At 42.5% G+C, this 12,551-nt stretch overlaps 1 protein-coding gene across 6 annotated transcripts in view; it reads left to right on the top strand.

The window, feature by feature from the left end:
• Window positions 1–4,961, top strand: part of AKT1 (AKT serine/threonine kinase 1) — a 77,470-nt gene extending 72,509 nt beyond the window's left edge. For all 6 annotated transcript variants that reach the window (XM_054199893.1, XM_054199895.1, XM_054199892.1 and 3 more), the window contains 2 exons: window positions 2,490–2,592; window positions 3,311–4,961. In XM_054199893.1, the coding sequence (XP_054055868.1) occupies window positions 2,490–2,592; window positions 3,311–3,390 (183 nt within the window). In that variant the 3' untranslated portion in view covers window positions 3,391–4,961. The remainder of the gene's footprint in view (window positions 1–2,489; window positions 2,593–3,310) is intronic.
• The last annotated feature ends 7,590 nt before the right edge of the window (window positions 4,962–12,551 follow it).

Raw genomic sequence — 12,551 nt, 5'->3', positions numbered from 1 at the left:
CAGGTGGCCCCACTCTGCCAGTTGAACTGCAGAGCTATTGCAGGGACGGCTTTTCAGCAAAGCAACGTATTTGTTTGGTAAAACTAGCATTAGAGCTTTCTGCGGCTTCCCCTCTCTTTCCAGCTTAATGTTCTGAATTTGACAGCTAGGGGGGAAAAAAAAAAATAACCTTGTGGGTGCGTTGTGATCTGTCTCAAATTGCTTTTAACAGATACTAAAATAAAAGGGAAAATGATACGCGCTAGCGTATCGGAACACACACGTGTTCCGATTTAGGATTGCTGCTCCCAGCCATTCCGATGTGCGGAGTTCAGGTGTCTGCTGCAGCACCCGAGTCCTAAATCACTGCGTGCTGCGTGCAGCAAGCTGGAGCAACTGGGAGCATTGCGAGTGCCAAAACCACCGTTGGCTTGAAAGGACAGAGAGCACTTCACACGCGCGTGCACACGCGGCTTGGCAAAAACAAACCCAGGTTCGCTGTAAGGAATAGGCAGGCAACTGCTGTAAAGAGAGAGAGACCAGAGTTAAAATGTGAAAGAAAGAACGCTCATCCTCAACAGGGCTTTTATACATAATATGCTGGTTTGACTTGATTGAGAATAGCGTTATTAACATTATAATGCGAAGCACTCCCTCTTCAGTAGCTTCAGGAGGACTGTAAGGTTCAGAGTGACTTGTGGCTTTGGGATATCCTGTTTCCTTTTCCTTTTTGAATTCAGGACACAAAGCCCACTTCTAAGGACCTAATTTTTTTTAACAGGAACATTTGCCAGGCTCCTTTAAGCCATCCTTGGGCACAGAGGATCATTAATAATTCAAAAAAACGATAATGAATATATGCTGGGATTGTGCTTCCTTATAATAAAGGGAATTTTCATGTCCCTTAATTTTTAAAGATTGATTTAAAACTGTAGAATGTTTTTTTTGTGTTTAGAACTATCACTTTATGTGTAGATTACACTTCTTAAAGTCTTTACATTGAAAATGAAGGAGCTTTGTTGGATTGTTGTTTGTGAGACAGGACAACGAGAGTGTTAGGTGCTCTCAGAACAGATCAGAAAGATGATCCTGGCAATAGGGAGCTCGAAGCTGGTGCTTTCCTTACTTACCAACTTGCCAAGCAAACGGTTCTTCAGATGTAAGATGGAGGAAAAGCTGGGGGTGGGGAAGAGGTGTTTTATATGTTCAAGATTTGCTGTTGTTTGCCAGGCAGTGATTTCTGTCGGTGTCGTTCTTCTATAAGAGCAGAAAGTGCAAGTCGTGGGGTCGCTCCTTAATTCCAGTTGGAGCAATTTGCCTTGATAAACCTTTCCCTGCAGTTTCAGATTGGAAGCCGTGTACTTCCTCAATCACGCTCCTAAATTGTTGCCTGGTGTGGCCCTGTGCTATTAAAAGATGGCCATGCTTAACCCCAGTGGTGGGCGAACTGAAGCCCAGCGCCCAGAGCTATTACATGTCCTCTGTGGGAGGGCTAAGAACAGTGTTTACATTCTGTTTCTACCGCATCGTGCAGCGGGGAGGTGAGCGAGGTCTGAATCCCAGCTCTGTTGCCCTCCAAAATTGTACGTGTTCCAACTCCGTGCATCTGTATGCAGCTAGCTCCACCAGCCCGCTTCCCAGGCGCGCTCCTCCTCCAGCCCCAGTCAAGCAGCTCCGCTCCATCTGGAGTTCCTCTTGCCAGAGCTTGCCTAGGTACACATGGATGATTTCTAGCCTGTGTGCCCAAGCCAGCGTCAAGAATAAAACCCAAATCGTGCGACTCGGGGTGTAACAAGAGGCAGATGCTCACTGCTAAGTGTGCTCAGGTTTTCTTTTTTGTAAGCACTCCAACTTTTCGAAGTTCAGAGTTGATATCAAACTGCTTTTGAGGACCGGGAATATAAAAGCTTAATGTCGCTGCTGCTTTGTCCTAAATTCTCCTGGGTTGGTCCGACCTACAGCACAGTTGCAGTCAGAGCTTCGTGCGCGCAGTGGCTCTGGAGCTGGACGTTTGTTGTGTAACGTTCACAACCCTTGTAGTGATACGCGAGTCTACCTGATCAGTTTGGTATCACTGAGCATCTTTCTTGTTCATTTTCATCCTCCTCAAGCATAAATCTGACTAGATGCAGTCGACAATTTGCATATAATTAGGTGGGGAACCAGTATATGCTATTATTTTTAAACATGTTGTTATTATTTTTAAGCATGTTATTTATTATTTTTAAGCATGTCATTTATTACTTGAAGAAATGTTAGGATTCTAGGTTTTTCTTCGTGCAACTAAATCCTTTAAATGCCCCATAAGTAGGAAGTGCACACCTAAATGAATGCTTTTTACTGTATATGGTTCCTTCTTTATGAACTGGCATTTTTAAACTTATTTTAGGAATGTAGGAAAAGGCACTGTAGCTTGTAACTCTATTTGAAATTCTACCTGTTTCAAACTGGGCTGTAATAACCTGTAAATGGACAGTATTTTATTTTATTATTTTTTTTGCTTTTCATAGCTTGTACCTCCGTTTAAGCCACAAGTTACATCTGAAACAGATACAAGATACTTTGATGAAGAATTTACAGCACAGATGATAACAATCACTCCTCCTGACCAAGGTAAAGTTCTCCCAAATATTGCCCACTAAGTTCTCCAGTCGGCCAGAAATAATTTGCTGTGACGTTACCTGGTCTGTTTAGAACATCTGAAAAAGCATCCATTTAAACCTCCTGGTTTTCTATATATGTATTTGACCAAGGAGTCGATAAACTGATGTGAAACTTTCCACACGTCTTTCCAGTTTGGGAAATGAAAAACCTGTTTTAGGACACAGCGAAATTATTTGTACTCTTGCCTTTCCCAAACCTGCACGTTCCCACTGGAAAATAATTCTGTTCGTGAGATTTGCACGTGTCCATCTGCACACATGCCGTGTATATGGAAGCGGTCAATGGAGTATGGGCTAGTGTCCATATTCAATCAAAATATATTTTATTTTCATGGCAACTGAGCATGTTTGATGCTCTGAAACAGCAATTGTCAAAAATTCAGAACGCTGAATATGGACTTAAGCAATGCAGCCCCTAGCCATTTTAAATGGACATCTGAACAGCTGTTTACCTACAACAATCGGGATCCTCTGTGATGCCCGTTTAATGGGATGAGATTTAAGACTTCTGCCGCTTTGTCCTTTCAAGTTGTGGAAGAAAAAGGGGAAGGTGAATTTTTCTGAAATAAGTTCACCCTGTGTTATCTTAATTGTTTGTTTACTTAAAATCAAAAAGGTAGCAAATGTTGTCTACTGGTTTTTTTGTGTGTTTTTTTTTAATTTTTCAGATGACAGCATGGATTGTGTAGATAACGAGAGAAGACCTCATTTTCCTCAGTTCTCCTATTCAGCCAGTGGAACCGCTTAATGTTTTGCAATGTTTTCCCATTCAGAAACAAAACAGACTGCATTTTGGGGACCTTACTTCAATGGACACTAGAGAACTTTCTATATTATCTGAATTACAAACTGTGTTTGTATTACGATTTAGATGAATTTGTAGGAAGCCTCACAGATTCTGTATTTAAAACAATTCTTTGATGCGTTTTTTGAGAAGGAAAACAAATCCATTCTTAAAGTATTACGTCAAGGCTTTTATGCTGAATGACCATAGGTTTTTAAGAATATACACCAAAACTGTTTACTTTAGAAATAATTAAGGTATTCAACATATCAGCAACTCTGACCAGAAAAATCCCCTTATTTTATTTATTTCATACAGTTCATTATCTAAATATAGAATCTGCACTCTGAACAATTAGATTTATATAGGAAGATATAAGACTTTAGTAGCTAGTGCAATAATATAAGCAACAAAGTGAACAAACTCTGGAGGGTCAAGGTTCAAACTCATTTTGGACAGCAGTGAAGTGTCATCCAACTCCAGAAAACCGACTATAGGAACAGCATTAATGGCCTCAGTGAGGTAAATCAAAAAGCAAAAGTTATTTTTGTTATAACATCTGCTACAAGACATTACATATCAAACCGAATCCAGTGGAATTGCCACGTCGTACAGATGAGTATTCCATTCTAGACAGTGCATTTAACGATTCCATTTGCGTAGAGTTTAGGAATACTTCCTAGGATTGGCTTCTCAGAACCTAGAAAACGCTTGATTTACCAATCTGATAGGAAATGCAACAATGCAAAATCACCCACTTTCACCACTGTATGAAAATACCATACAGGTCTAAGTGAGAAATCATCTTAATGAGTGAGTCAACCAGACAAAAGTACATTCTGGCACTGAAGTAATGACTTGTTGCCGCTTTTTTTTTTTTTTTTTTTTTAATGAAAAGATATATGAATATATATAAACACTTAATGATTTTTTGCATCATGCCAGATCATTTCTTCTTTCTTGAGTGTGCATTAAAGGTATCAGCCAACAGTTCATGGTGCCTTCTCACTCTTGAAGATTCACTTTAACAGTGTTTCCCCTGTATAAAAAAAAAAAAAAACTAGGTTGAAACTTCATATGTGTTTGAATAATAATGGTGTTCAAAAAAGTGAAATTTTTTTTTTTGTTTGTTTTTCATTTTTAATCTTAGTGGAAAATTCCCCACACCCTATTTTTGTTGTATCATGTTTCTTTGTAATTTTCATAAAAGCAGTCTTATTCTGTCTCTGCTGCGAATGAATTTATTCCATTGTAGGTTGCGTTCTCTTAAATTGCTTTTTTTGTTTTTCATTCTCTTGACTGTATAAAAAATGATGACATGTACCGCAGTTAACTAGCATTTAATTTTTTTTATTTGAAAGGGAGTATGTTATGAAAACCCTTGCTTCCCTTTTCCATGCAGAAACTGCTGTGTTTGCACAGAGAGCCCATCATCTTGATTTTTTTTTTTTTTTAACAACATTCAACGCTAGTATTTTTACTCATGATATGAAAGTTTCCCTCCAAATACTTAAATAAAAATTGCTTTAACACGTTAGGTTCTTATTTCTTGCGGTAGGAGCCTTCTGAATGTGTAGAGATGCGACAACTGCTCCAGTTTCTCGAGCCTGATGTGCGCATCACTGAGGGATTCTGGCTTTTCTGCCCCTCCTGAGTTGTTTCCTCTCTGTGCTGGTCATTATGTAAAGATAATTTTGGAAAATGTTTGTTAAAAGAAATACACCCTGGGCCAGAAATAGTTTGTCTTGAGGTGAATGAGGACAGGCCTCATTTTTGCTGTGCTCCTGATGCCAGGGAGATTGTGTTACTGAGGCCCTAATCTTCAAAGGTATTTCTGTTCCAGTCACTCGGTTCAGTGTTCAATATATAATGGTGCATTTCCTTTCTAGGGACTAATAGTAATGGCTTCTGGGAGGTAGTTACACAAGGCTGGAATGTCCTTTTTCGAACAAGAAGACCGAAAAAGATAGAAGAACGTCCAAGAGCAACTGCAGTATGCTTCAAATTAAGCCCAGAACTTGCAACTGTAGTGAGCCATTAAACATCCAGAAAGTTTTTTTGGTTCGAGGAATAAGCCATAATTCCCAGCAGAATTTACTGTACGTTTTATGCGAGGAGGGATCTGTGTCTCTGTAGAGACTGATGCTGGGCAGGCGTCATTTCTCACTTCTGCAAGTCTCGTCTCTTAACTGCTCTCCTTCCTTTGCTCCCAAGCCTTCATCTGAGTTTGCAGCCAGCCCGGGGCCGAAGTCCAAAGAACTCTTCTGCAAGTCTACAAGCCCCGACAAGTCCTGAACTCACACACTTCGTGCATCCAAATATAGGCAACACGGATGAGCAAAGGTTGCCCTAATCTGCCCCAGGAAAATCTGGTCTTCCAAATGCAGGAACAGGCACGGATTGGGTTATTCTGTTGAGGCTGATTATGTCTCGGAACAGGATTTTTCTGCCAGTTGTTGCTAATGGATTTTTGTTTTAATTCCCATGTATAAAACAGAACTTAAGGAGGAAAAAAAAGCTGCCAAAAAAGTCTGGGAATCTCAGTGTTGTTAGCAACAGTGAGCTGTGAGGGCCACACCTGAATGCAGGGTCTTCTGGGTATTTTCCCTCATTTTGCTTGTGATTATTCAAAACGCCTTGCCTCTCATCTGTAATTGAATGATTACCGGTATTACAGCTGCCTACCTGCCAGCGTGAAGTGTGTTCTTTAAATCTGGATTAAGCACAGAAAAATCCCATCACAAAAGTCTGACCCGAGTGTCGTTCACCTCGGATTGCTTTTGTACCGTATATGCAGAGACTGCTTAAATCTTGCACGTTCCTTCAGCTCTTTTATTTGAGAACCCAAAACTTCTCTAACTCTCTGTGCAGCCAAACCCTCCTCATTCTTCCTTCTGGCGTTGACAAATGTCGTCTTGCTCTGGTGTTGTACGTCACAGCAAAAATGGTGCATCCCAAGTGCAGAACACTGGTGGTATACATACGGTGCAGCCCAGGAATTTGGTTGTAAACTCAAGTTTTAATAGGAAAAAACCTTTGCAAGAGCAAATAAGTAACATGCAGTCTCTGACTGCACTCAGAAGGCGAGGTCAAAATAGATCTGCTGCTGCTTGTGCTATGTGGGGTTAAGAGACATCGGCAGAAGCCAGGTAATTCTGCAAATTCCATTTTATGTTCTCTCGTGTAACTAAAACATCCGCTACAATCCCATTAGGATATGGCAGGCTGTTCTCCCTTTAAACTGGGCGCGGATCACCGTCGTTGATGGCATTCCTGACTCTGCACAAACTATCATCTGTCACCCCCCGCAATAAACTAAACTGCTCTTTCTTCCTTTTTTGTACACCGTCGCCCCTCCAGCAGGTAACCTCCACGCGCTCTCCAGCTGCGGCACAGCTCTCGTGCAGGCCTTGGTATCTCGGATGCTGTTGGAATTTGTCGCCGGTTTTCCACCCGAGAAAGAAATTTTTGGAGGTTTGAGGGTAAAAACTTCCCTGGATTGTTTAAATTGGATGATCTTTGCTTTAACTGGGGGTGAACATTCTTGTCTGCTACTTTGGGTTGCTTCCGTGCATTTAAATGCTCAGTACAAGAGTACTGTGTTCTTCATACTCCAAAGTGTTTGTGGGTTTTTTTTAAATCTTTGTCAGAGAAAAATACGCTTTGCTTTTTAGACGGCATGTGCTAGGTCAGATTTTTTATCTCCGGTAGCAGGATTTAGGATGGTGGTCCCAAATTAGAGGTCCTGCAGTGGGAACGCAAACTCCAAGGAGATGGAGTTGCAGAAGAGAAGCCCACACACGTAAAGCACCCGCAGGAGTTGCAAGGGGTTTTCTGCCTGAGAAGTTTGGGAAATGATAATTTAGGAGGAAGGGTTGATTTTATTTCGCTGTATCTGAAAGAGCTTTAGAGGTAAAAACAAATTTGAAGAAATGGGCGAATGTAAAAGGATCTTGTTTCTTCAGCGTTGCAAATGAGAGTGTTTGTCTTCCACTTTTAGCTCAATTTTCTTAATAACAGGGAGGTTAATTGCCGCTAGAAGTAAAACGAAAAGAACACACAGTGCCTATAGCAAATGGGAGCTTATTATCCCCGCTGCAGCTGAGCGTACAGACGTTTGGTAGCTCTGTCTAATGGAACATATGTTGCATTCTAATCAGGTGATGACTAGTTGCTCTGTGTCTCAGATCATTTTAAACAAAACCATTTCGTTACAGTAGTCCATGTACGCGGCTGGTTTTGTCCTTTTTTTTTTTTTTTTAATTTTATTTTTTGTAACTGCTGGTTACCAGCCTGGTTTGGTGAGCGTGGTGGGTTCTTTCTCGAGGAGCGGATCAAGGACTTTGTATGCGAAAAACGCTACTTCCCTCTGTGGTTTTTCAGCGTGCTTGTAGCTCGGTTCTCAGTTTCTCCTTTGCTGAAGCACTGCTTCGTGTGGTTGTCTGCCTGTTACTGCTCACTACCTGTTTTCTCTAGACGTGGACTTTATGAACTTCTTCCTGTGCTTAAGTGTAACCCTGGCCTATGCTAAGATTCCATTTTTATGAATTTTTCCACGCTGTTTCTTCCTGCCTTCTGTCATACTGCCATAACTGCTTGTATTTTTCCATCTTCATCGGGTCTTTTGAGTTTGTTTCAAGGAGATGATGACCGCACAGGCGGCGGGTGCTCTATTTTCTGAATTCTGAGGGTGTCTCAAATTCTGTGCATTTTAAAAATAATACGTAACTTTCACCCCACAGAAGACGCTACAATTATTTTGAGTGCAAAAGTGAAAATTCTTCACAGGAACAGACGCAATCCCTACCCCAGATGCTGTGATCTTTAGTTATTTGTAAACTCTACCGTGTCTGTTCCCTTGCACTACTGTGTTCTTACAGCACTGCTGCTGTTAGCCAGAAAACTTGTGTAGTAGCAGGAAAACCCGTATCACAATGAAAAATGGTGATTGTGATTTTCAGCAGAGTGCCTGGGAATTCCTCGAAATTGGATGAAAATGATCGGAAAATACGTGCTCAAACAGCATATTGTTTTGCAAAAAAAGGCAAAACTGGTAATACTGTACTTCCTTCAGCTTATTGGAGGCAAGCGACTGGAACAAATTGGACTTTTCTGGGGGCATTGTTGCTGACCGTGCTTGGAGCAGGGGCACTGGGAGAAATGAGCTCCAGAAGTCCCTGCCGACCTCAACTAGTCCGTGATTCTGTTTGGTGGTTTAGGTCCTGCATCTGAGAGCCCGTGCTCTGCTGAGGGAGGTTGTTCCTGTGCTTTTTCTCTCTGGTATGCATTGACACTTTAAGGCTGACAAAGCCTGTATACTACTTTCATACAATTTATGTGACTCGGCAGCAGCCTTGCTTTCAGATGCTTCCCCTAATACAAATCTCACTTTTTTCTCATAATTTTTTTTTTATGGCATTGGTTCTGGTCAGCCCAAGTTCACTGCACTTAGTGTTTTAAGCAAAGTACGCATGTCTTTGTTGAATTCATACCCGTTTTATTGCGTTATAGTTTTGTAATGTTCGCAGGGATGTGAAGAGTACATTGGATTTCAGTATGTTGTCACTGAGCCGGAGGTTGTCAGCACGTTGCTCTCAAGCAGGAACACCAACACTTGCCCTCGCGTTGCTTGAGATGGGTGCAGGCAGGCTGGATTCTCTAGGTTTCCCCCTGGCATGACTAGGAGAGGAAACCCTGAGCAATACTTACTCTCTCAGGTGGAGGATGATGCCTGCTTTGCGTTAGGATTTGCACTTTTAACGGGAGCCGTTGACCGTCTCTGAAAGGCCACATTAGCACCATCACCACCAGGCACTTTCATCTCTGCCTGGTGTTGGTGGTTGCAGCTTTTCCTTTACACGGTGTGATACCCAAAATAGATTCCTTTAATGTTCTTTTCACCTCCCTGACACCGGTCGCTCAGAAATTGTTTCTAGCGCAGGCTGGAGCCACTGGCTCCCTTAAGGTGGCTGCCACCTGGAGCTTTGCAGCTGTACCCTGAGGACTTCCATATGCTTCCACTTTGCTGGCTGCTGTTGAAAACAGCAGTTTGACTTAGGTCTCCTGACAGAACTGAATCCAGCAGCTCACCACACATCGGCAGCGCCGCAGTTGGGAGCCCCGGGATGGCCGAGGGCAAGGTCTGCACTGGAGAGGTTCGTCAGCCTGGAACTGGCTTTTTATTTTCAATTCGGTGGAGCGCAAAGCTGACCATGAAGAACAATTGCAACACCTTTTCCCACACACAGGCCTGGCACGTGGGGCCGCTCCAGCATTTGAGTGGGTTTTTTATTTTATTTTTTAGATAATGAACTTTTAAAATATATTTGATAAATTGCTGCAATGATTTTAAAGGCGCTAGGGATGTGCAGAGAGTTGAAAACATAAGCCGTTTAATGAATGTTATTAATGAAAACGGGGTGATCCTGTTCTTACAATGGTTGCAGCGTATAGTGAGCTTTCCACACGATACGTTCCGCCGCTGCAGTTGTTCCTTATTCCGCTGTTAGTGGGGGAAATGAAACTAAACAGGAAGACGGGAATACCTGCTGCCGGCCCAGTAATGAGTATAAAATGAAACCGAATAAAAACAGTGGAAGGAGCAAGGTCACTTGGTGCAACTGCGGACTGGAAAGTGGCAGAGGAGGGGAAGCACAAGAAAGCAGAACAAAATGTTCTTATTTACACAGGTGACGTTGTCATAAACTTAATGTGTAACTAAGATAAAAGGATTAAACTTAGTATCTCCCTTTACTTGATTGTAAAACCTGAAATTGTGTTACCTTTCCGAAGTTTTACTTGCTGTGCTCATTTGCTCAGCTGTTAAGGAAGTGGAGATCAAAGGTGGCTCCTTGTTATTTAAAATGGGTATTTTTATTTTTTTTTTTAATTCTAGTAAGCGGCAAACTGAGTTGTGATGAGGGTGATGCTTCCTGGGCTGCCCAGTAGTTTTCCAGGTACCTTCAAGAAACTTGTCACATCCGTGCTTTGTTGGAGGTAGGCGAGGTGTCCTAAGGCTATAGGGCAGCACTGAGATTGTCTGATGAAGGCCGTGTGTGAGTGACGCAGCGTCGGCCAGGGTTCCTCTGTGCAAAACGGTCATGTCAACTTTCCTGTCAGATCAGTGCTGGTGGCCCAGTTTTTATTAGCAATCTCTCGGTAATGAAAAAACAGGCAGATGTTACAAGAAAGGAGAAGTCGACAAGGATACTTTTCAAACATGGAGAAAACCCTAGTTATAAATACACCTGTTTTTCTAACAGGCACATGTCGAAGTAGCAGATGATCCGGGTACGCAGCCTGGTGGAGGCCCCGAGCACTGGAGGGCTGCTGGAGAGGAAGGCTGCAGCAGCACAAAGAGGCTTCCAACTCCCCATCTGTAAAAATCCCCCACAGGAGCCCAGGCGATGGTAACGCCATCTGTCTTTCTCCTGCAGAGTGGATCTCCGCCCCTGGGAGCAGGAAAAAAGCTGGCACAGGGAGGTGGGCTTTCACTCCCCTGCTGCACAGAGGTTGGGTGCAGATTGCTGGGTGCTACCTGTAGAGACCAGGCTGCTCATTTCCCTCCCCTCTCCCTTTTTAGTCAGTTTGGTCTGAATTCCAGTTCTCTTTATTTCATCTTTTGACTTTTTTCCTTATGACACCTTTCTCCTTCTCTTCCCAGCAGATAAGGAACAACGGATTCTTTCCTTTTCTTCCCTGCCTTCTCTCATTCTTTTCTTTATGTCGCCTTAGCCTATTTCAGATCTTCTTCTGCAAGGTCTAGAAGTTATGAACTGACATGGTATCTCCTACTTTAAATAATTATTTTCTCTTGGGCAGCATCCTGATGCTGGATGCTCCTTGGTTGGCTGTGGAGACTCCAGAGACCAAATATACAGCTAAGCTCCCTTTAGATGGTAAAAGAAACCTGCAAGACCCTCTTTCCGTGGTCTCGCGGACAAGTGCAGATTTAATGAGCAAAAGAAGGTATGGTAGTTAAAGCCTATAGTGTAGTCCATCCTTCTCCCACCAGCACTTACCTGGTGGCACGCGAGCTGGGGGAAAGTCCCAGCTGCAGCCTCCACTGGGGGTCAGGACGGTGCCTGCTGCTGGTCTGGGGGTGGTGGCTTTCCGAGACGATAAAAAAATACTGAAGACAACCAAATATTTGTAGGGATGGACGTATTAGCTGTACTCTATCGATGATATTTTATTATGGATACTACAGTTCCTTAACATAGTGAAGCTGGGTGAGTTAATTTTGTCATCTGACCCAAACCGATAGGACCACTTTACACTGTCTGCATAAACCTGCCTGCTCAGGGTTTCCTGTAGAGTCTTGACTGATGTGTTATGGCATGACATACTGGGCTTACCAAAGAAAAGAGCATGTCTCCCATTGAGTTTTAAAGCGCTTTCCTATTCCTGTTGATATTTTAAACACCCTTTCTGTTGCAGAAGCACAACTAGAAAGCACTAGGGTAAGAAGAGGAGAAAACTGCCCAGCACCGTTCGTCATTCACTCCTGTTTCTTTATAGAGTTCGAAGGTAGTCATTTGCTTTCAAAAAACCAATCTGGTCATCCCTCACTCTTCTGGCATCTATTTCTGTTCCAGGGCATCCCTAAGTTTGTGTGGTTTTCAAGCTGGTAAATGTAAGAAACCTGGGGAAAGCACACCAGACCGTAGCTCTGCCCTTTATCTAGCTTTCCATTCTGCTATGAACTGTCAAGTTTAACCTATCCAGAGTTCTCTATAAAAATACAGTTAAATCCCTGATAAGACATTAACTGAAAATTGCTGATAGAAGACATTTATGTATTTTCTTTAACTCTTTAAAACTCTTGTAAACTCTTAAGAACTCTCTAAAATCTAGGAAACTGACACCAGCCACCTTCATCATCCTCATGTTCACTGCCTCAGTCTGCTGCCTGTACATCCTGAGACCTCTTTAATCTACTTTTCTAGGGGCATGAAAGGCTTGCTGTCGACTCAACAAAATCGGTTAAACTCTTGAACTCAAGACTTAATCATGTCCTTTCCCATCCTACTTCTGGAGAACCACTGAGGCTTTCCATCTCTGGCACCCATCCCTCATTATCCCCTAGGAACCCGCTGATCTAATGTTCTAAGAGGAACTGCGTG

The sequence above is a fragment of the Rissa tridactyla genome, chromosome 4, assembly GCF_028500815.1.
Source record: "Rissa tridactyla isolate bRisTri1 chromosome 4, bRisTri1.patW.cur.20221130, whole genome shotgun sequence".
Lineage (NCBI taxonomy): Eukaryota > Metazoa > Chordata > Aves > Charadriiformes > Laridae > Rissa > Rissa tridactyla.
The sequence above is the reverse complement of the archived record's forward strand: the minus strand, read 5'-3'. Positions and strand labels throughout refer to the sequence as shown.